At 39.6% G+C, this 25,752-nt stretch overlaps 2 protein-coding genes across 2 annotated transcripts; both read right to left on the bottom strand.

The window, feature by feature from the left end:
- Nucleotides 1–19,482: 19,482 nt before the first annotated feature.
- On the bottom strand, nucleotides 19,483–20,238 carry LOC104228224 (uncharacterized). The gene is made up of 2 exons (XM_009780653.1): nucleotides 19,888–20,238; nucleotides 19,483–19,749 (listed from the first exon to the last, which is right to left on the bottom strand). The coding sequence occupies exons 1-2, from the start codon at nucleotides 20,236–20,238 to the stop codon at nucleotides 19,483–19,485; spliced, it is 618 nt and encodes a 205-aa protein (XP_009778955.1).
- A 4,361-nt stretch (nucleotides 20,239–24,599) lies between these two features.
- Nucleotides 24,600–25,464, bottom strand: LOC104228223 (E3 ubiquitin-protein ligase RHA2A). Its single transcript, XM_009780652.2, has one exon. It carries the CDS (start codon nucleotides 25,383–25,385, stop codon nucleotides 24,885–24,887), a length of 501 nt encoding a protein of 166 aa, XP_009778954.1. The 5' UTR covers nucleotides 25,386–25,464; the 3' UTR covers nucleotides 24,600–24,884.
- Between the last annotated feature and the right edge of the window lie 288 nt (nucleotides 25,465–25,752).

Genomic DNA, 25,752 nt, shown 5'->3' with positions numbered 1-25,752 from the left:
CTTCAACTTAAAATATAACAACCTCTGTTCTACAGGCGGGCTCCTGACTCCTTTAACTTAAAATATAACAACCTCCGTTCTATAGGCGGGCTCCTGACTTCAGCTACTTCTTAAAAATATAATACCTCCATTCTCCAGGAAGGCTCCTGACTTCGTCTGCAACTTGCAATGATAACAACCTCCATTCTTCAAGCGGGCTCCTGACTTCCAACACAACTTAAAAATATAACACCTCCATTCTCCAGGCGGGCTCCTGACTTCAACAATGACTTAAAAATATAACACCTCCATTCTCCAAGCGGGCTCCTAACTTCATCAACTTCAAATATAACAAACTCCGTTCTAACATGCGGGCTCATGACTTCTTCAACTTAAAATATAACAACCTCCGTTCTACAGGCGGGCTCCTGACTTCTTCAACTTAAAATATAACAACCTCCATTCTACAAGCGGGCTCCTGACTTCAACTACAACTCAGAATGTAATACCTCCATTCTCTAGGCGGGCCCCTGACTTCACTACTTCCCAAAACATAATACCTTCATTCTACAGGCGGGCTCCTGACTTCAACTACTTCTTAAAAATATAGTACCTCCATTCTCCAGGCGGGTTCCTGACTTCAACTTCAACTTGAAATGACAACAACCTCCATTCTCCAGGCGGGCTCCTGACTTCAACTACAACTCAAAATGTAATACCTCCATTCTCCAAGCGGGCTCCTGACTTCACTATTTCTTAAAGACATAACACTTCCATTCTCCAGGTGGGCTCCTGACTTCAACAACTTCTTAAAAATATAATACCTCCATTCTCCAGGCAGGCTCCTGACTTCAATAAACAATTTAGAGATAATACCTCCATTTTCCAGGCGGGCTCCTGACTTTGACAATTTCTTAAAAACATAACACCTCCATTCTCCAGGCGGGCTACTGACTTCAACCTTCTCAAGAAATATAACACCTCCATTTTTCAGGCGGGCTCCTGACTTCAATTATGACTTAAAAAAAATATAACACCTCCATTCTCCAGGCAGGTTCCTGACTTCAACTTCTTCTTAAAAATATAACACCGCTATTCTCCAGGCGGGCTCCTGACTTTAACAACTTAAAGATACAACACCTCCATTCTCCAGGCGGGCTCCTGACTTCAGTAAACAACTCAAAAATAATACCTCCATTCTCCAGGCGGGCTCCTGACTTCAACAACTTCTTAAAAAATGCGTTTTATAGTTGTTGCTCCTTCCTGCCTCCTGGACCATTTTCCTTCTAACTTGAAATTATCTTCTTTCAGAACTACTTCCCTCAAAACTGGTGTTTCATTCCTCTGAAAACTGCTGGGGATAACACCGATGTTTTATTCAAAAATATATTATTTTCCTCCTTCAAAGACTACTTCCTTTAAAGCTGGTGCTTTCCTTCCACTGGAACTACTTCCCTTAAGACTTGTGTTATCTTCCTTCCGAAATTGCTTCCTTTAAAACTTGTTTGGCCTTCTTCCGAAAACTGTTGGGGATACCATTTTTCCCAAAACTTGTGTTATCTTGCTTCTTCCCCAAGTGGGTATTGAACTTCCAGAAAATTTTCAAAAATGAAAGAAAATTTTCTGCCCCCAGTTTGACAATCTTTCTTGTATCATGATGTCTTTTCATCATCTATAACATTTCCTGTCCCTGCTTCAAATCAAAAAAAAATTGTTAGTTTAAAACGTGGCGAATGGTCGTGCCACTCCTGCTGGGGATGGTTTTCTCTTTCTTCTTTCCCAGCTTTGTGTTCCATTACATCACCAAAACTTGATGGGGATGAGATTATTTGTAAGTGATGATATTCCTTCTGGCGATCATATTCCTACTGGGGATGGTTTTCCCCCTCTTCTTTCCCTGCTCCGTGTTGTCCGACCCTCTTGGAACTTGGTCGATAATCTACCAGGGAAGCTCTTGTTTCTTGATGATTTTTTATTCACCAATTGTTGCTTCCCACTTTTCTCCATACCCTCCCCGAAATCCTAGACCAATCCATCATTTGGTCTTGCAACGAACGTCTTTCTCGTTCCATTGCATTATCTTTGGCCCGTCCTATCCACATTGTGTTTTTGCACCATCTTGGCAATTGGTAATAAGCTCTGAAAATCCTTTTCAAAAACAAACTGCTGGGGAGATAAAGACTTTAAACCTAGAAATGAAAAAGTGATGATTTCAAAAGAAAGAAAAAGAAGAAGTCTTTCTGAACAAATGCTGGGGAAAAAGAAAGAAAAGAACTTATCTGAATAATATAACCGATCCCAACGATCATGTCGTGCATTCCGGATTAATCAGCCCAGTCTACTTGTATCAATCAATCTTTCGGACGGCCTCATCTTGTTGGGGATAAACAGGCACTCAACTCTTTGCCAAATGCGGATCCTTTCCGCCAATGTTGTCTTGTCGCCTCATAGTGCCCTTCGAGGGGTTTTCACTAATAAGACTCTCTCATTTCTCTCAACTCCCGTCGCATTATGGTGCCTGTGAAGGTTTTCACTGATAAGACTCTCTCATTTTATTTCTCTCAACTTACGTCGCCTTATGGTGCCTGTGGAGGTTTTCACCGATAAGACTCTCTCGTTTTATTTCTCTCAACTTACGTTGCCTTATGGTGCCTGTGGAGGTTTTCACCGATAAGACTCTCTCATTTTATTTTATTTTTTCCAGCTGGGGATTGGAGTGTTACCGATATGACTCTCTCTGTTGGGGATTCTTTCGGCTACCAATTCATTTCCAGCTTATGATCCTCTTCTCTGCTGGGGATCAGAGTGTTATTCCGGACTTTCTTTTGCATGACTTGGCACTTCTCGGATACTAATCGGGAGGTCTTTTTGGACATCAATATGGGTTTTTGTGTATGGCTAAAAGAAAAAGGGGTATCAAAAGGTTCAAAATAATTTTGATGAGTAAAACATTACAACTCTTGGAATCAAACTTCCTTCCCAAAATTACAAACACACCTTCTGCCCCAGTTTCTTGCATGGTGATTTTTATTTTTGTTACGCTATGACCGAGCCGTGAGGCACCTACGTATCCTTTTTGAGGAATCAGGTCAAACGTAGTTTCCAATTCCTTTATTTTTCTTGTGACTTTTCTTTTGTCTTTATTATCATTATTTTCTCTTCTCTTTTTCTTTCATTTTCATTACTGATTCCAAAAAAGGGGTATGAAAGAATAAATAAGGCTCAAAAAGTAGAAGCAAAGGTTGAAGTGTTTGGATGGAAGAACAAATTGCCTCCGTCATTTCATTCTCCGATACCATGCCAAATGCAAACAAACAACAATTACAATTAAAAGAAATCACACATAATATCTCTTAACTGCGTCAGAATTGATAGCCATGTCGACGCATTTCCCTTCCATATCTGTTAAACATAAAGCGCCATTGGATAACACTCTGGTTACAATTAATGGCCCTTGCCAATTCGGGGCGAACTTGCCCTTTGCCTCAGCCTGATGTGGGAGGATGCGTTTCAGCACTTGCTAGCCCACTTCAAACTTCCGGGGACACACCTTTTTGTTGTATGCTCTTGCCATTCTCTTTTGATATAATTGTCCATGACACACAGCTGCCAATCTTTTTTCATCAATCAAGTTCAACTGCTCCAAACGGGTTTTGACCCACTCGTCATCATCAATCTCAGCTTCAGCGACAATCCGAAGGGATGGAATTTCAACTTCCGCTGGTATTACTACTTCAGTTCAATATACCAACAAATAAGGAGTTGCCCCTACTGAAGTACGAACGGTAGTGCGATAACCCAACAATGCAAATGGTAATTTTTCATGACATTGCCTTGAACCCTTCTGCCATCTTCCGAAGTATCTTCTTTATGTTTTTGTTGGCTGCCTCAACTGCTCCATTCGCCTTGGGACGATATGGGCTGGAATTGCGGTGTGTAATCTTAAACTGTTGACATACCTCTTTCATCAAATTGTTGTTAAGATTAGCACCATTATCCGTGATGATCACCTTTGGGATTCCAAATTTACAGATGATATGGGAGTGAACAAAATCTACCACTGCCTTCTTGGTTACCGACTTGAAAGTTTTAGCTTCAACCCACTTAGTGAAATAATCGATGGTCACCAAAATGAACCTATGCCCGTTGGATGCTGCTGGCTCAATTGGTTCAATGATATCCATGCCCTAGGCAACAAATGGCCATGGTGCTGACATTGTATGCAATTCTGTCGGCAGAGAATGAATCAGATCTCCGTGTATCTGACACTGATGGCATTTCTGCACGAAACTGATACAATTGCGCTCCATAGTGAGCCAATAGTACCCTGCTTGAAGAATCTTCTTCGACAATACATATCCGCTCATATGTGGCCCACAAACTCCAGCATGTACCTCTGTCATAACTGTCGTGGCTTGACTAGCATCTATACATCTCAGCAATCCCAAATCTGGTGTTCTTTTGTACAACACTCCTCCACTGAGGAAAAATCCATTTGCCAGTCGCCGAATGGCTCTCTTTTGATCTCCGGTGGCCTGCTCCGGGTATATCCCCATCCTGAGGTATTCCTTGACATCATAGAACCAGGGTTCACTATCCAGTTCTTCCTCTAACATATTGTAATAAGCAAGCAGATCACGAACCTGAATATGCAACGGGTCAACATGAATTTTGTCTGGGTGGTGCAACATCGATGTTAAGGTGGCCAAAGCATCAGCAACCTCATTATGAACTCTTGTAAGGTGTCTGAACTCCACTGATCGAAATCGCTTGCTCAGATCGTGCAAACATTGTCGATATGGTATGAGCTTCAAATCCCTTGTTTCCCATTCACCCTGAATCTAATGCACCAGGAGGTCCGAGTCTCCCAAGACCAAGACGTCCTGGACATCTATGTTTGCAGCTAGCCGTAGACCAAAAATGCATGCCTCATACTCAGCCATGTTGTTGGTACAATAGAAACGCAGTTGAGCCGTAACAGGATAATGATGTCCTGTTTCAGAAATAAGTACCGCTCCTATTCCAACTCCTTTTACATTTGCGGCTCCATCGAAAAAAAGCTTCCATCCTGGTTCCTTGGTTATTTTGCAACTCATCTATATGCATCACTTCTTCATCAGGAAAATACGTTCTCAAGGGCTCGTATTCTTCATCAACAAGATTCTTAGCCAAGTGATCAGCCAATGCTTGGGCCTTCATGGCCGTCCTTGTCACATAGACGATGTCAAATTCTGTGAGTAATATCTGCCATTTCGTCAATCTCCCTGTGGGCATAGGCTTCTGGAAATATACTTCAGTGGATCCAAGTGTGAGATGAGATAAGTAGTATATGATGACAGATAATGCTTCAATTTCTGGGCCACCCAAGTTAGGGCTCAACATGTCTTCTCGAGTTGAGTGTACTTAACCTCATAACCTATAAACTTCTTGTTGAGATAATAGATGGCTTGCTCCTTCCTTCCTGTAATGTCGTACTGCCCCAGTACGCAGCCAAACGAATTCTCCAGGACCGTTAGATAAAGAATTAACGGTCTTCCCGGCTCAGGTGGAACCAACACAGGTGGATTTGATAAATATCCTTTGATTTGGTCAAATGCTTCCTGACATTTTGCCGTCTATTCTACTGCAGCATCTTTCTTCAGTAGCCGAAAAATGGGTTCACAAGTTGCTGTGAGTTGAGCAATAAACCTGCTGATATAATTCAACCTTCCCAACAGACTCATTACTTCTGTCTTGTTCTTCGGCGGTGGCAAATCTTGGATGGATTTGATCTTTGACGGGTCCAACTCAATGCCTCGCCGACTGACGATGAATCCCAACAGCTTTCTAGATGGAACACCAAATGCACATTTGGCCGGGTTGAGCTTAATATCATACCTTCGAAGTCTTTGGAAAAACTTCCTTAGGTCTGCTACGTGGTCTTCCTGATGCTTGGATTTTATGATCACATCGTCCACGTATAACTCAATCTCTTTGTGTATCATGTCGTGAAACACAATAGTCATTGCTCTCATGTACGTTGCCCCAGCATTCTCCAAACTAAATGGCATTACCCGGTAGCAATAAGTCCCCCATGGCGTAATGAAAATCGTCTTTTCCGCATCTTCTTCATCCATCAGAATCTGATGATACCCAGCATAGCAATCCACAAAAGACCCGATCTCACGTCCGGCACAATTATCGATCAAGATATGGATGTTGGGTAATGGAAAGTTATCCTTTGGGCTTGCCCTGTTCAGATTGCGGTAATCGACACACACCCTGATCTTCCCATCTTTCTTCGGCACTGGCACCACATTAGCCAACCAATCAGGATATCGAGTGACCCGAATAACCTTTGCTTGCAGCTGCTTGGTTACTTCCTCTTTAATCTTCACACTCATGTCTGTTTTGAACTTCCTCAATTTCTGCTTGACGGGAGGGCATGCCGGGTTAATGGACAATTTGTGAACCACTAAATTCGTGCTTAACCCTGGCAGGTCATCATACGACCATGCAAAAACATCTTTGAATTCAATGAGTGCTTTGATTAGTTCCTCACTGATGTTCGGCTCAATGTGGATGCTTATTTTGGTTTCCCTGACATCGTCTGCATCCCCTAAATTGACAGCTTCAGTGTCGTTCAAATTGGGCTTGGGTTTCTCTTCGAACTGGCTTAATTCTCTGTTTATCTCTTCAAAGGCTTCATCCTCATCGTATTCCGATTCATCATCATAATCGACCTCTTGTACAGTTAGTTCGGAATCAGATTGATTTTTTAGACTAGGTTGAAGATCCGTTGTGCATGCCATGTCATTAGAACCAGTATAAAGAGAACTGTTCAGAAAGAGAAAAGAAGAAAACAGAATTAAAACAAAATAAAGAGAGAAAACTTTCACTTTATTAAAAGGCGGGATAACAGAGTTTCACGCTTTTGTCGAATACAAAAATAAAACAAAACTGGATTACAACTCTGGAATAATCCAGAAAACAAGAAAGAAAATTCAGAGCCTACTACTAAGACTCACTCCGGGTAGGAAGAGGAGTAGCTGTCCAATAGTTGATATTGGCCCTAGGCCCCACAAACTGTATATCTGCCCTACTGGAACCTTCTCCAGCTTCTATCACGTTGACGTCGACGAACAGCCTTTCAAAACCCTGATTCAAATCTCCATTTAACCCAATCAGAGGTCCGAGAATTTTGGGGACTGACAACCTTCTGATACCTGCTCTGACAAAGGATCTGGAAAGACGTGGAACTGGCTTGGGAAGAACCCAAACTTTCTTCTTCAACTTTCGGGCCCACATTACATCTGCTGCCGTAGGCTTCAATCTTAGCCCAAAAGTGTCCAGGTTCTTGGGCAAAGAAACTGGCTGGACCATACCTTGCAGATCAACCCCCAAACCTTTTCCTGGTACAAACCAGCTGTTTAGCATTTCCGAGGCTACCATAAAGGTCGCAGCTGCGATCCTGGGAAGTGGGTCCTCGCCTTCAGAAATTTTATCCACTGAAACCGCGTCGAAAACCTGGTACACCCATGGACCTTTGTCGTCATCAGTTTCTATGAATGGCACAACGACATCACTCAAAATTCCTGTACCGTCATCCCCGTGCACCACTATCTCCTGCCTGTCCCATTCAAATTTCACCATCTGGTGCAATGTAGAAGGCACTGCTTTGGCGGTATGGATCCAGGGTCGCCCCAATAGAAGATTGTATGATACTGCTACGTCTACCACTTCGAATTCCATGGTAAATTTCACTGGACCAATGGTCAATCCCAGTATGATATCACCCACCGTATCGGTACCACCTCCATCGAAACCTCAGACGCAGACGATGTTCCTATGAATCCGATCATGATCAACTTTTAGCTTGTTCAGAGTAGTCAAAGTACAGATGTTGGCGCTTGATCCATTATCAATCAATACTCGGGTGACCACCGAGTCTTCGCATTTCACGGTCAAGTATAGGGCTTTGTTGTGTTCTGTACCCTCTGCTGGCAATTCATCATCAGAAAATGTCACTCGGTTTACCTCGAAGATTTTGTGCACTATCCTCTCCAAGTGATTTACAGAGATCTTATCCAAAACATGGGCCTCATTTAGGATTTTCATCAGTGCCTGGCAATGATCGCTGGAATGGATCAGTAGTGATAGTAACGAAATCTGTGTTGGGGTCTTTCTTAACTGCTCCACAATGGAGTAGTCTTGTGCCTTCATTTTCTTCAAAAACTTCTCAGCCTCTTCCTCCGTCACTGGCTTTTTTACCACCGCTGGGTTGGACCTTCTTAACTCTACGGGAGCAAAACACCTTCCCCAACGAGTTAAGCCCTGGGCCTCACATACTTCTTCAACAACCTCCTTCCCTTTGTACATTACCATCGCTTTACTGTAGCTCCATGGCACGACTTTCTCGCTGGTTATCGGTATTTGCATTACTGGCCTGATAACAACTGCCCTATGCATGCTGGCTTGCTTGGTACCCCTCGCACCGTTACTTTGACCGGCTCTGGATTCTTTGCAACAACAGGCGAACTCTTCTCCATCACCACTACTGGCTTGACATCTACCTTTTCCAACTATACCACCTCTTATCCACCTGTCGACTTTTCTTTTGGACTGGCACGGATTATCATCACTGTCTGTGAGGGTTTAGTTAGCTCCCCTCCTTTGTGCACAAGCTCGATCATGTGGGTTTCGTGGTGTGCTGGCAATGGGTTCTGATTGATGTTGGGTGCCTCTGGTGTTTGAACCTCGATCTTGTTGGTGTCAATAAGATCTTGCACTACACGTTTCAACTTCCAGCACTTCTCGGTATCATGTCCGGGAGCCCCCGAACAATACTCACAGCTTATCGAGTGGTCCATATTTTGGGGAAGGGGATTCGGCAATTTGGGCTCAACAGGACTCAACAAACCTAACGGCCTTAATTTGTGGAACAAAGTAGTATAGGTTTCTCCCAACTCAGTGAATGTTCTTTGTCTCTGCACCCTTTCATTTCTGAAAGCCTGATTCCCCCGGAAACCTGGCCCTGCGGGATTCCTGTAGGCCCTTGGTGGTGGATATGTGTTTTGTGGAGGTGGATATGTATTCTGTGGAGGTGGATAGGTATTTTAGGGAGCCGGCGGGGGCCTTATGGGCGAACCGGAGGCTGGGTATATGTCTGGGCTTGATGGACAAAGAAATATGGTTCTTGTGGTGGGTAGTAGGGCTGTGGAGGGTAATTTGGGTGATGGGGTCTGGCTTGGTAGTGGGGGAAAGGACCTCTCGATCTGGACCAATTACCTGCCTCTATTGTTGTGACCTCTTCTCTTTTCTTCTTCCCGAGCGCACCTCTCGTGCCACTCTGAATGGCCTGAGTTGTTGCTTTGATTGCCGAATAGCTCAGTATTTTGTTGTACTTAAGTCCTTCTTCAATCATACCGCCCATTTTCACCACCTCGTTGAAATATTTGCCAATTGACGTCACCAAAGTAAGTTGGCTCTAGAGTCTGCAAAAAGTAGTCCACCATTTCCCCCTCTCTCATCGGAGGATCAACTCTTGCTGCATGTTCTCTCCACCGGAACCCAAATTCTCTAAAGCTCTCTCCCGGCTTCTTCTCAAGTTTCAGCAATGTAAGACGGTCAGGGACGATCTCAAGGTTGTACTGGAAGTGACCTGCGAATGCTTGTGCTAGATCGTCCCAGGTGTACCACCTGCTCGGATCCTGTCTTGTGTACCATTCCAGTGCAGACCCACTTAGACTTTGACAAAAGTAAGCTATTAGCAACTCATCTTTACCACCTGCTCCTCTCATCTTGCTGCAAAACCCTCGCAGATGTGCCATTGGATCATCGTGCCCCTCGTATAGATCAAACTTTGGCATCTTGAACCCTGCCGGTAATTGAACATCAGGGAAAGGACATAGATCTTTGTAAGCTACACTGACCTGATTTCCTAACCCATGTATATTCCTGAAGGACTGCTCCAGGCTTTTAAATTTTCGAAGCACTTCGTCCTGCTCTGGGCTCTTAGCCGGCTTTTCAGTCTCTACCGGGATCTCGAAGTGATTATTATAAGTATGAGGCTCGGGTGCTTTGAAGGTTGGTTTAGAGGGGTAATATTGGTTATCGTGAGCCTGAAATAACGGCTCGCTGGATGATCTTTGCAGTGTGGCTGGTGGGGTGCCACGAAAACAGGAACATTTGGTGGAGGAGGGTTCTGATTGGGTTGTGAAGCTTGGGGATCATAGGCATCTCTTCCCTGATAGTATTGGTGACTGGGGAAGCTTGTCGAAGGGCCGGGGGGAGGGTATTCCGGCATGTGTCCTGGTGGGAGAGTGAGAATAACGGGAGGGTTAGGCATCTTTTGTACCCTAGCTAAGGCCAGCTGCATTTCTTTCATCTCCTGTCTCATCTTATCCATTTCCTCCTTCAGCATTTGATTCTCCGTCCTTTCATCCTCGACACTTTGGTCTGAACTAGTCATGCTTTTTAGTATGGGCCCTTTGGATCTTGTTTGGTAATGGTAATCTGCCAGAACGTTCTAACAAACTAACTGGTTCGAAATCTCTGGAAGGACAACAAACTTGTTAGCGTTAGAGTTTAACACATATTGCAATTTCACGTTGGGGCATGCAATGTTCCTAGGCAGTTAAACCATTTCTAACATGTCTTTGCTTCGACCGCATGCGTCATTCCGGCTTACTTTATTTGTGCCTCGTTTAAGTGTTTCTGAAACTTTCTTTATCTCTCTTTTTATTTCTTTCTTTTCCTTTCTTTTATTCACTTTGCCTTTCTCTTTTTCTTTTTAGTGGTGGTCAAATCTTATGTGGATTGCCTACATATCATGTCCCCGCATGAATCAGACCGGGCATAGTTCTGCCACAAGTGCGGAAAATAAAGACACCATTTTGGATTTTTCAACCTTTACTAGCAAAACGTTTTATTACAAGGCAAAACATTTTTGAAAGGAAATTGACAGACTTGATACAGACTACAGACCTTATGCCAAAAAGGGAAATACAAACTCCGATGGATAACAGACTCTGAAGACAAGGAAAATACAGACTCAAACTATGAATGTTTCAGAGTTTTGAATTTTGGCGCCCGCGGGGCGTCGTTCGGCCTCGCCGCGGGTTTTGGTGCAAGGCCCCTTTGCAGATCTTTCATATCTTCCATGATCTGGTGGACATACATCATTATTGAAGCAAATAAGGTAGTACGGGACATATCCTCACAAGCTAGGCACTTTATGGTGATGTAGCGCCCGATATCGTCGATTTTTCCCTTGATTCTGTCCCTTTCCATAAGCAATCGCTCTATTTGTTGATTCCGTGTCCCCAGCATTTGAGCGTTGTAAAGGAGTTGATCCTGAAACTCATTCATCTGTTTCTCCATCGAGCCATTAGATCATAGTAGCGCTTCCTATCTGCTCTGGCATCTCGAGCTAGTCTGAAGATCCGCTCTTTGAGAGTGGATATTGTTTCTCTCAATATAGCGATGTTCCTTTTGTAGTCCCTCTTCATTTGTTGCATAGACCGTGCTCGCTCTTCTGCCTTTTTTTATCCATTTCACCTGGATTCTCGCTAGACCAGCTTTAGATTTTTCCAGGTCTTCTTGATACTCGAGGACTTTCTTCTTTAGACCGTTTATGAGCCTTTCATCAGCCCGGCCTCTCTTCGGGTTTTTGGTAGCTATCTTCATTTTCTAGATTTGAGCTTTGAGGACCTCGTTTTCCTGAGCTAGTTTTCTCTTTTCTCCCTCATCTGCAGCGATATGCAAATCTTTCTCAAATGTCAAATCTATAACTTGCTTCTACAACTTGCCTATTGTAACCCTGTACTCGTGCTCTTTAGCCAACCAATCCCACTGTTCTTGCGACGCCTTGGCGAATTCCTGGAGATGGGGTCTTTTAGCCGGCCTTTCGTGCTCAAGTTCTCTCATGTACCAAGCAAGGTATCCTGGCGCCACTTCGCCTTTGGCCTGATCCTGTACGCAAGTATCTGCTTTTAAATATTGTCATTCACTCCAGATCTGACGGACTCTTGCTTCAGGGAACTGTCCGTCAGGGCTAATCTCAATCACTTGAGCACTAAGATCTTCCTCCTGTGGTACTGTTTGGCATCTCCCGAGTTGTCTCAAAACCCGATATGGCGCGTAAGGCTGAATGCTCTTGAGCCCCATCAATAGAAAGTGGGTCCTAGCTGCCGGCATATGGATGACCTCGTCAACGGGCAACCATCCTAGTTTCCACTGTATTTGGCTGGCGGTGAGGGTCTGAAAGAATGATGTCCACGCCGTAACTCCCTCGGGTAGACTGACCCCCTTGATTCTTGTGTAGAACTCTTCTATGCAAGTTTTCTTCGAGGAACCATAACTCAAGAGCTGGGAACGGTGGCAGAGATGCTCAGTCATCCATATTTGTAGCAACAAGTTACACCCCTCGAAAACGTTCCCTCTGGCTTTGCAGGCTGTGAGAGCTCGGAAGATATCAGATACTATCATAGGCGCAAGAGTGCTTTCGTTTTGAATGAGCAAGGTACTGACGACCCCGACTATTATCAGATCAATGTTTTCATCTTTCCTTGGAAATACCAAAAGGCCCAAAAAGGTTATCATAAAAGCCCCTCGTCTATGCTCGTCCCATTTTTTACGGTTACTTTTGCTGCATAACTTGTTACCCGGGTTGTTGAATCCTCCGACATGACCATATATGTCGTATATGAAGCGCGGATTACAAAAACCTACGGCCAAATCTGGGTTATGGACCGTCCTGGGTACCTTTAACAAATCTAAAAACCAATGCACAGTGACAGCTCTTGGAGCAACCAGGTATTTTTGCCTCAACGGAACTTCAGCATTTCCGATGTACCCGGCTATTTCCTCCAAAGTCGGAGTGAGTTCAAAATCGGAGAAGTGGAAGACATTGTGTGCCGGGTCCCAGCAGGTGACCAAAGCTCTTACGATATCCCCCCGAGGCTAGATTTCCAATAAAACCGTAAGACCTTTTAGATATTTCCTGACCTCATCTTGCCCTTCACCACCTAAATCATCCCACAATAGCCGCAACTTGAAAGGGATTTTAGTCATTATTGAAAAAGATTCATTTTGCATCGTGCTCATCCTGCACGTTTATTAAGGTGATTAAACAAAAAATAAAATTTATCTGACTCAACCAATTGACTGTTTTTTTTTTTAAAATTTTCACATATTAAAAAAAAAGATCCGGTTCCGACACGGCCTTTCAGCACTTCAGGAACGAAGATTTTGAGGCTGGGTGAGTCAATCGGTCAAAAATCCAAAAAATGACTATGGGTGGCCGTTTATGCAAAGTCAGCCTTTCGGCGTCCCTTTTGTGAACATTCGGCTATTTTGACAAAAACGGCGTCACCGGACTTATTTATGACGAAAATTAAAATTTTGACATTTTTGTAAAGGGGAGGTTGGACCCGATGAGGGTTGCCTACGTATCCCGCACCCTGTGAGAATCAAACCGGCATAGTTCGGGTAGATAAAACAAACTTCTTTTGAAAACAAGACTCTTTTCAATGGCAAATAAAAACCATTTTTCATAAACAAAACCCCCTTTCCTTTTTTTTCATTTTCTCAAAAATTCGACAGAGTTTCGACGCTATTTGGACATTGATTTTTCAAAACAGGCGATTAACTCTCTTTAACCCTCATACTTCTATTTCTTTTTCCTCAAAATATTCAAAAGTCGGTCGGCATGCAAGTCCGAAGCAAATAAATGCACAAGTAGCAAGTAAGATGCATCAGGATGGTCTTTTTCATTTTTGGTACGCCTGTCCTAGACAGACCCAACCCATGTGTTGAGCCTCCTAAGTCAAATGCATGTGATGCAAACAAACGTTCCTACTAGGGATACGGCATGAAGCTGAGTTATTCTAGGTTCGTAACCTGGGTATTTTTTCTAGACTGTGTACCCGAGCGGACAACTCGAGTCGAGGAGGGGGCTACGTACCGGGGACCGGCGAGATCGTCCGGTTTTGTAACTTGTCCGGCCTCTTTCTTATTTCAGGGTATGACACTAACAGAATAGGGAGTCTCAACCAGCGAGTACATCCTCGAAGATAAGAAGAGCAGGGTTTCGTAACAGTTTATATACAGTTTAAGATAATATCAAAGCGGTAAAAGCATCACTTAGCACATTAGGCCCAAACATGTAACAAAATCAGATAAAGCCAAATATAACAATTTATCTAAGCTCGAATTCTGAACCCTGAACCAGAGATTCTGGGTTCGGTCCCCAGCAGAGTCGCCAGAGTTGTCATACCTCCTTTTTCACCTGCGCCCCCGTAAAGAGCTTAGAGGGAGTTTTTCCAATTAAAGGACAATCGAAACGGGATTTTATTTAAAGATTCAGAGTCGCCACTTAGGAGATTTATGGTGTCCCAAGTCACTGGTTGAATCATGAATCGAGGAAAAGATTGACTCTGTATTACAGTCCACGAACCAGAAATCCGGATAAGAAATTCTGTTAACCCGGGAGAAGGTGTTAGGCATTCCCGAGTTCCGTGGTTCTAGCACGGTCACTCAACTGTCATATTCGGCTTATTTATCTGATTTTAATACATGTTGAACCTATGTGCAAATTTTAACTTTTTACCGCTTTTATTATTTTTTAATAAGAATTGCAACGTCGTGAAAATACATCTCGAACCACGTCACATCAATGCACCCGTGGTTATTGACACATTTCAACTCTGTTGAGATTTGGATTTGGGTCACATAAATGTGCATCCGAGTTTAAGAAAGTAAATTATTAAAGGCGCGCCTAAAGCGACTAGCGTATCATTATTTTGGGTAAGGCCGTGAAACTTTGCTAAACGGCCCATCCCGAAGTCTAAGTAATTTTACCAACACGTATAGAGGGCCCCGCAGCTCGTGTATTTCGTTTGTCGAGGCTCGTTTTATTTTTATTTAATGACTGATCCTAAAGCGACTATGATTTTTCTAATTATTCTTGTCTCTAAAAAAAGAAATCCTAATTAATAACGACTATATTTGAGGTCAATGGATTCACGCTACTTGAACTGTCAGCCAGCTTGGGCCTGAAGCACCGCATGTTTAAATGGACCAAAATCCAGGCACACACGAGAGCAATCCAGTCTTAGGCCTGATCCTAGGTTTACACGGGCGTTTTAATTAAAACCAAACTTGGGCCGCCTGAAATGCATCGGATCCCAGTCCATTCGAGATAGGCTGTTAAGCCTTGATCGCCCATTCAAAATGAATTTCAAGTATTCGTGGACAGCTTCAAGTTATTCGTATCTCACCATTTACAACAAAGGAAAAACGTGATTTACCTATTCAGATTGATGAAACAACTATCCTTTCTGATTTCAGCTTAAAGCTCGGATTATTTCTACTTATCTTTTGATGAGCTATTGGATACTATTAAGGTGAAAGAAAACATATACTGAGGATGTTAAATCAATGCTCAAACGATTCAGGGTTTCATGCAAGTTTACTTTCAGTACACATGAGATATCAAGAACTCGAAGTGATTTCCTATTTCTACTGCCTTCTGACTTTAATAATCAAATTATCAGGAACAAAACTAAACTAGCCAAACTGAAGGATAATTTTAGCTCACATTACTACAGTTTGAGAACTCTAGACTAAACATACAAACTAAGTTAGCTACAGCCAATTTCATTCCACACTCATCGATCTAACCCAATTAACAAACTCGAGATCCTTAAGCTGACTGATAATCAGTTGCAACATATAATTCAGATTAACCTAGGGCAATATCACTTAACGTTCCACATTATTACAACTCAGTCTATTGCTCAAATCAATACCATCTTAATCGACTAACAACAAGTAATGATTTAAACCACTTAAACTATATCAGACAGCATCCAAAGTGCAGAGATCTGGTAGCAATTTTCATTTCAACTTCAACTTGGAATTACATGGAAGCAAATCAAGGAAGTGTACCTGGAATTGGAACAGAAATAAAGTAGAAGAAAGATCAGCAGCAGCAGAAATGCGAGCAGCAATACAACAGCAGTTCACAACAGCAATTTGAAATTCCAAACAGCCACAAACAGAACCAGTTCAGCCCAGAAATATATTTATCAATCCATAAAGAGTTCAAGAATGTTTTGAACCAACAAGATGAATAGATTAACCCAAAACCGATTCGAATAAACCCAAATGACCTTCAAATTGACCCTAGAAATATACCACAGCAACAAAACACTCAAACTGATCCGAGAAGGTCTCGACTGAAACCAAAAGTTTACTGGAAAACTAAGTAGAAAACACTACTGATTCCAGTGGCTAGCAATCAGCTGATTTCTTCAGGAATAGTGAAACTCCCAAGAACTCTCTCTATTTCTATAACACTGACCCCCAAAAAACTCATCCTTCTGCCAAAAAAAATCCCCCTATTTATCTGCCAACTACAGCCCCTTTTCCAGCCTGTTTTAACACTAGGCCAAATTAAGAAATGTGTGTCTCCCATCATATTCCCTGACAGCCACTCCTAAGTGTCTAATTTCATTGTTTAGTTTAAAGGTGTATGGGCAATGCTATATTTTAATCAAGTCCTTGTGACCCTCCCCATATCATTATGTTATGTTCCCCACTAACACATTAGATTAAGGGTTAATTAAGTGTTTTACTGTCATCCCACTTAGCAAGACCATTTTGCTAAACCTTTAAACCCCAAATTACCCTCCTAAAGTTCGTGAAATTACTGTCCTAATTATTCAACTAAGGTCCTGGGAGTTCTAATTAGTTACAAAATGAGGCAAACATCACATTGCAGATAGGTATGAGTGAAAACAATCAAACAGTAAACACATACTGGAAAAAAGATGAAAGTCCGGATTTTTAACACAAATTAGAAGCAATTCAACTATAAGACAACCGGACTTCTAATGCTTAGTGGCAGTTTTTGATTATAACTAAAAAGAAAAATGAAGCATTCAAGGCACTGAATCACAACAAAGAAAATCAACCTAAAATGTAAAATCATACACTTAAAGACACGGACTATAATAACAATAAGACTAACAATTAACCGATTGAACTACTCAAACGAACATTGGAGTATTTAAACTAAACAAGAATCAGAAAAAGAAGCGGAATATTTACTGGATTAAGAATTAACTAAAACTGAAAACCTAAAGCAACGACTAATTACGACTAAAACAGACAAACAAACATATAGAAAAAAGAAAAGAAGAGGCTAAGAAGAACTCACTGTTCTTTTCTCGGATCCCACCAACATGCTTTTTCGAACTTGAGTTCCAGTTAGTATCATAAGTCTATTTCGTCAGAAATAGGCTTATAATACTAACTAGAACCCATTCGACCCTGACATCTTTGATACAGCCCCGAACCGTTTGAACCCTAGATCCGTCATTCGACGAGTTTTACTCAGATTTGATCCAATTTGGTTAGGGATTAGCGACAAGGAGGTCAAGGTGATTACTGGGTGTGATTTTGGGGTTAAGTGGACAGGCTGGGGTTTGGGACGGGGATCTTTGATCGAAGATTCGATAGGTTATAGGATGATTCGAGGGATAAGGGTTAGGGATTCGGAATGGGGAGGTCGAGGGGAATCAGTGGTGTAAAGATGGGGTCGTTTGGACGGATTAGGGTTTTGTTCGATTCTTCGATCTAAGATTCGAAATGTTGGGTACTAATTCGAGGGAAACCGATGCAGGATTTGGAAAGAGGGCGTCGTGGGGAGGCTATGGTGTAATTTTGGGGCTGTTCGGACCACCGGAACCGCCGTGAGGCAATTGTGGGCGGAGGGCGGTGGTTGAAGGCGGAGGTTGTTGGGTCTGTCTCTAGGTTAGAGACGAAGGCGAAGGGGGGGTATGGCTTAGGGGACGGGGTATGGTTTAGGAATATATAGTGGGGTGGGGATTTGATCTTGGCCGTTGGATCATTCACGATCAACGGCCTTGATCACTTCACTAAGGAGGAACGGTGTCGTTTGGAGTATTACTGGGGCGGTCCGGGTACTGGAACGGGTATGGGGAATGGGTCAACACGGGTTATGGGAGGGGTGATCTGGACCGTTGGATTGGATGATTGGACGGTCGAGATTGATTGGCGATGAAACGACGTCGTTTGGTATGGTCTCTTGGACCGGTCGGTTGGGCCTGGACATGGGGTGTAACATTGGGCCTGAACATTTCCTTTTTAAAACTGGCCCAGTCCGATTTTTACCCTTCTTCTCTTGTTTCTTTTTTTTTTCCTTTTATTTTCTTTTTAATTCCTAATTACCAAAAATTCCAAAATAAATTGTAAAGCCAAAATTAACTTAGAAAAAATACTAATTAACCCTCAATGATAATTATCACACAAAATTAAATACAAAGATAATCACACAATTTGATATTAAACGCCAAAAAATGCAAAGTACATATTTTTGTGATTTTCATTCTCGCAAATCCAAATATTATTTAATTAATTCCTAATTGTAAAATTAAATCCTAAATGCACATGCAACACATGTTTTTTTTTTTTGTATTTTCTTCATTAAAGTAGAAATAAACATGCACAGACAAAAATACAAATAAATAACAAACAATACAAAACCATTTTATTTTTGAATTTTTGGGAGTAGTTCTTGTTGGGCAAAAATCACGTGCTCACAATATTCACTTGTTGAATCTTTATAGTACTTGATCTTCATTATTTTTAGCATATAAATCCTTTCCAACTGAATTTTTATACAGTTATTCTGTCAACGCAAAAATATGCAGTTATTTTGTTATTTTTTTGTAGATAAAGTGTAAAAATCAGTAACTAAACATTTTGTTGCTTTTAAATTCAATTTGTTGAATGTATAAAGTACCTGATCTACATTATTTTCACCATATAGCTTATTTCTACCTGAATTATAATCTAGCTATTATGTCAGTTACAGATATTGTAGTTTTTTTGTAGTTGTCTTTGTAGATAATTTGTAGATTATATTTAACAATGTGTTTTATTTCTTTTATATTCATTTGTTGAATGTAAACAATACTTCATCTACAATATTTTAAGTTTTTAACTACTTTCCTACTGATTTATAATGTAGATACTCTGTAAATTCCTGTTAATGTATTTTTTGTAGTTTTATTGTAGATAAACTGCAAAAACACATTAACAACTGTGTAAAGGATTCCAAAAATAGTAAAAAAGTTGTAGATTATATATATAGAAACCATTCATAAACAAATCACTCTATGAAAGTATTATCTCAATACAGAAAAATCTTAACTAACTACATTATGATCTTAAAAAACCTCAACAATTACACATCAAAATCTGTTATCCAGAACTAACTAACAATTTTTATGAAATATTCTGTTAACTACATAAAATTTTATTTCTTTTTGGGTGAATTCTTGCAAGATCTTTTGTTATGCCCTTCTTTTCCGCAGTTGCCGCATGAAACCTTGTACTTCTTTGAATTTATTTCATCATATGTTTTGTATCTTTCTTTTTAAGGTCTTTCTGGATGCCTTTTCCCTTCTTTAGGTGGATTTACTACTTCTTCAGTTATAGTTGTGGCACATTCCATTTGCTTGCATCAGGCAGGGGATTTACTGGTATTTCATAAGTACGCAAGAGGTTCGCCCTTGTGTAATTAGGAGAACAATATTGTTCAAAAGACTCATCACTGTGTCTTAAATAAGCCAAATCATGTGGACAAGGAAGTTCGTCAAGCTGGAATTGCCCACAACTACATATGTTGTTTTCAAGACAAACAATATAGTGCCTCACACCATCTAGTATTGTATGGATGTAGTCTGTTGAAGCCCTCACCTACGATTACATTACAATCAAAAAACAATTCATATACGGTTAAACTCAAACTATATACAAAATATATACAAAATATCTACAATATATCTACATTGTTCTGTATAAATTAATTTGATTCAATAAATGATCAGATCTTACTCTAAGCTTGTGCGACAATGTTCTGTTGTCATCCAACTCTTTGTTAAATTTGAACCCAAGGTATGTGAATGTACCCTTTTCTTTCAATAACTTTTCCTTCGTCCAACGTTCAAGAAGGGTCCCTATATACTCTAATAGTTCTACTATCGGCAACTCTCTTGCATATTTTGTTACAGCATTCAATGACTCTGCAATGTCTGATGTCATAGTCCAAGTTCTGTTCACTGTAGCATGTACTCGAGACCATCTATGATAGCCAATATTGTATAAGTATGCTTTAACACGGGGGTCAATCTCTTCAATCTTTGACTTCCTTTCACTAAATTCATCAAGGGTGTATGACCGTGTCATGGTAAAGTATAATTCATTTAAATTAAGATGTCCCTTCTTGAACTTTGCCCGTATATTTGTCCAAATATGCGACATGCAAGAATAATGTGGCATGCCAGGATAAATAATAGATGTTGCCTTCAAGATACTCTCATTCCGATCCGAAACAACACACATATTTGTTCTTTCACTATATGCGAGTTTGAATTGCTAAAAAATCCACTTCTTTGATGTGTCATTCTCTGAATCAACAACACCATATGCCAATTGTAATATGGTACCTACATTATGTGGCAAAAAGCAATTAATTGGCTGTAGGAAAATGCAGAAGAAGACATATATATACAAAGTAAAACTTTTCTACAATATATCTACAATAAATTTGCAAGTACTAGAAAAAACATACAAGCTACAATATGTCTACAATAAAAATTGTTTCCTTGTCTTGTTATACTTGTCCTACTTCAATAGAACTTGGTGTACTATCTATTATTATTATACTTTCATATTCCTCTATAACGGGAGATGTTGGCATATCAAGTAACTTTAGTGTTCCAGACAAACTTACATGAAAATAAATATAAATAATGTTATAAACAATTTGTATAAATTTTGTAGATAATTTTTAGAAAGGTTGAAATTCTGTATTTCATATTAATTTTTCAAATGATATATAGTTTTATTGTAGAATAAATGTAGAAATTTTGTAGATATTATGAAAATACATACTGATATATATTTACTCTGACATATAGTTTATTTGTAGATAAAATGTAGATAAAGTGTAGTACATTGACATACAACCAGAATTTGATAGAAAAATTAACATCACACACCTGCAGCTGTGTTCTCATTGGTGATACTCAATTCCATATTGAAATCGCGAACAGTTATACATAGCGGATATGACCCTAAGTTTTTGTTTTTCTTTTTCATCTCCATGTATACACGAACACCCATATCGTTCCTAATTTTCATTGGAGGATAATGCTCGTTGACAATGTATTTGATTTCTATAATTTTTTCGGATGTATCGATCATTAATTGTTGTACTATTGTAGAAATCAATAAACTATAACTCGCATCATTATCGCCTACAATGCCATCGACCTGAAATTCTCTAAATCTCTCATAGCTATCCCAATTCCCATTCAGATGTAGCATAATTGGGATTTTGGACATAATTACGTTTGTTGCAGAAGAATTGTAGAAGATTTAGTCGTTTTTGGTTTGTGAAATCAGAAAAAAAGGTTGAAACAGAGTGTATCGCAAAAACAGAGTATGAAAAATTTGAAACGAAGCCGACGATAATTATGAATGTGCGTGATTTGCGTTGTGGAAGATCTGGAAAAATATTTAATTCCCCAATTTTAGCGCGCCTAAATAAGGAATCCTACCGCTACAATGATTTCTTATTTAATGCATTGTCTATATTTTGTAGAAATACTATTAGCATGAAGGGTAATATGCAAACTATGATCATATTTGGTAATATAATTTTCTATATGGTATAGGAACGAAAATTTCCCATAAATATACCAACCTGGCATAATTACAAAAATAGCAGTAAAATAGTTACAAAATTAGCAACAAACAAGAAGCGATGTCCGCAAATTTCGCTTACCCAACCTATCAAACATTTTCTATTTAATAGATATTCATTAAAAGGAATTAGATCCCATTTATTTACTTTTTTATATGTGTGTGCAAACTAAATATTTTAATTTATTATTATACGGCTGTAAAACTGTATAAATCTATATCCATTATCCTTTATTGCATATCTAAATGATTGTGTTTATTTATATACATGGTATAATGTATATTTAATTATGAATTTAAGGAAATATAAATTTAAAATACATGTCATATAAATACACCAATCACAATGTATAATAATGATATAATGTGTATTTAAAATGTGAATCAAAATATATAAATCTAAAATACATATTATATAAGTTAAAAAATACCAAATCTTATAATGCAAAAATTCACAGTATATACTAGAAAAGGGTAGGAAATGTGGATATACAGGGAGGTGGGGGTATCTTTGAGGAAGAGAGAGAAAATAATTTCTATTTATGGAATAAATATAAGTTATTTGAAACCTGCTATACTTATAAAAAAAAGTTATTTATGGAATAAACACAAATTAATGTTATTAATAAAGATATTATTAAATAAAAGATTATCCGCGTAAAAATCTCTTGTATATCTTCGCAACTTGTTAACTGGTCCAATTTGAATAGTGTAAAGCCATTTTGAAACAACAGAGGAGAGAATGGAAAACCTTTTGACAAAAAAGATTTTTTTTCTTTAGTTGGGACTTATTTAGTCCAAATTTGAATTTGACCCCTTTTTTGTCAATACGTAAATGATAGAGAGTTAAATTAAAAAATAATCAATTACTTAATTTCTTTGTGTATTTACTTTTTTGTTTCCCTCGGTGAAAAAACATAAACTTCGTGCATTTACTTTAGACTCCGCGTAGTGAAAAATTAATGACTGTGCCACTCGGTAAAGCTATTGTCAATAAGTAAATGATAGAGAGTTAAACTAAAATATAATTACATACTTATTTGATTTCTTCATTGTATTTACTTAATTACTTTTTTGACTTCCCTCGGTGAAAAATCACGATTTCGCCACTAAACCGAGGATTTTTCTCTTTTTACTTTTTTTTCCTTCCTTTGTTTTGGGCAAGATCGGAATGATAATTATGAATTAAATTTATACTTTACTTTTTTTAACAAAGTTGTGCAGGGAAAGCATATATATTCTCTTTTGTCCCTAAAATGTTATATCGGCTGTTCGTTATGGGAAAAAGTAAGAGCAAACATATAACTGAAAGTCTTTATTGACTATGCACTTCTCCAAAAGATCGAGGATGTCACACACCGTATAGGGGTGGGGTGGATGAAGTGAAGGTTAGCATCGGGAGTCCTGTGCGACAAGAAAGTGCCAACGTTACTAAAAGGTAAGTTTTATAAAGTAGTGGTTAGGTCTGCCATGTTGTATGGGACCGAGTGTTGGCCGGTTAAGAACTCACACATCCAGAAGATGAAAGTAGCAGAGATGAGGATGTTGAGGTGGATGTGCGGACATACAAGGATGGATAAGATTAGGAATGAAGATATTCGAGAGAAGGTGGACGTGGCCCCATGGAGGACAAGATGCGGGAAGCAAGACTCAGATGGTTCGGGCACATTCAAAGGAGGAGCACTGAGGCACCGGTGAGGAGGTATGAACGACTGACTGTGGTGGGCACGAGGAGAGGTAGAAGGAGACCTAAGAAATATTGGGGAGAGGTAATCAGGCAGGATATGACGCGACTTAGGATTACTGAGGACATGGCCCTTGACAGGGAATTGTGGAGGTCGAGCATTAATATTGTAGGCTAGGGGGAAGGTGTGAGTATTTCAACAGTTCACTAAAGTGAGACTAGCCAGTTAGCAGTTAGTCTTAGGATGCTACTGGTCAATTACTGATATAGGACTTTATCTGCTGGATATTATTATATCTTCCATCTTTTTCGTACTTCCTATATTTCTTATACTGTTGTTATTTTTATTTTATGTTTGGTATGTTATTTTATTTTATTTTATGTTATTTTATTATGAATCTATGGATAGTACTAATATATCGTCTCTTGTCGCTTTCTTGAGCCAATGGTCTCTTGGAAACAGTCTCTCTGCCCCTCGGGGTAGGGGTAAGGTCTGCGTACCTATTACCCTCCCCAGACCCCACTAGTGGGATTATACTGGGTTGTTGTTGTTGTTGCACTTCTCTAAAAGAAATTAACGGAAATAGAATAATCTATTTCTTAAAAACAACCACCTCTACCCCGAGGGATAAAGATAAATTCTGCATAAACACTACCCTCCCAGATCCCACCTGTAAAATCTTACTGTAGTGAAATTTTACTAGGTTATTGTAAAAATAACAACTATTTTCTTCACATGGTTGTTGTTTTTCACAAATATTTGAAATTTTTTATTTGTTACTTTTATTTTAAAGAAGATTGGTCAAAACACCTAGAGAAAAAGAAATAATGTAGAATTACTTTTCATCATTTATACTATGGCACTTAAAATAACCTTTTTGAGTGCAGAGAAAAACGTGGTTAAAAAATTATTCTCAAATAGATTAAAAAAGTCCAATTATGATGTATATAATTTGGCGAAAATAGATATATATAATTGATGGAACGTCAAAACATTACAAGTGAGACCAAAAACATTACAAGTGAGACCAAGTGGTGCACTGATTTTGGTCTCATTTCCAATAGCATAAGGTGAATCAAATCCCCTACCAACCTTTTTGTTTAATTTTTTTTAAAAGTAATAATGCACGGCAAAACCTAAATCCGGCTCTGCCAATTACTACTAAATAATCCTTTCTGCCATAATCGTTTCTAAGTTTACAAAAGAAAAGGTGAAAAAGGAAAATATTACTCCAGTCAAAAACTACAAACAAAAATTAACATGTTTTTTCACAGTGGAAAAGAACTTCACATCAAGCTCTTCAAAAAAAACTGGAAATAATAATTCCCAAAAACTAAAACAAAAAAATAAGTTTAAAAAACTGTTTAAAAAACCTCATCACGAAATTCCACGTCATCATCATCATCATCGCCAGCCATGTATATTCATTCATTCACCATTTCACCTTAAAGAGAACCAGTCAAGCACATCCCAAGCAACGCGCCGCTGGGCGAGTGCCACGCGCTCATCGGAAACCAACGGCGACCGGCAAATAGGACAGTTAAAATTTAACGTATCCAACCACCCGTCAAAACACTTCTTGTGAAAAACATGCCGGCAGGCCAATTTCCTCACATGGTCACCATCACCCAACCGGTTCAAGCAAACAACACAGTTCGAACCGGACGCATCATCTCCTTGATCATCAAATAACGTATACGAAAACAACCGGTTCAAATTGAGCTGCTCGGCTAACATAACGACACCAGCTAAACCGGAACCGACGGCGTCGTATAGTACGTCGTCAATTTGAACCGGATTGAACAGTGAAGATAAGCCGAGGAATTGAAGGAAGGTGAAAATAAGGGAACGGAGATAAGTTGAGCAGTTGGCGAGAAGGGTAACGAGTAGAATTGGGATAGATTCAGAAGAAACATCGGTTAATTGGTTTTGTAATCCCATTATCGTGGACTGGAGTATTATTTTTTCAATAATGGGTTTTTATTCACTTTTGAAGCAAGTGGGTAGAGAGAGTTTATGTGTATATATATATATATATATATATATATATATATAGGGTGCTATGTTACTTCGTGTTGAAAGGGGATGGTGGGTTACGTGGGAAGGGATAGAGAAGGACAGGCAATTTAGGTGCTTTCAGTGTCATCACAGCGTATGTTGTACTTTAACCTTCCTTTATGTTGTTCTGGCTTTTCAAAAATATCTCTAGTACCTATCGTATTCTTCAAATATTTTAATTTAAATTAAATAATTTGACTTGATATTGAATTTTAAAAAAAAATTAAAATTTATGGTCTTAAAAGCTTAA

This window comes from Nicotiana sylvestris, chromosome 4 (assembly GCF_000393655.2).
Source record: "Nicotiana sylvestris chromosome 4, ASM39365v2, whole genome shotgun sequence".
Taxonomy (NCBI): domain Eukaryota; kingdom Viridiplantae; phylum Streptophyta; class Magnoliopsida; order Solanales; family Solanaceae; genus Nicotiana; species Nicotiana sylvestris.
Note: the sequence above shows the minus strand (reverse complement) of the source record. Positions and strands in the feature narration are given on the sequence as shown.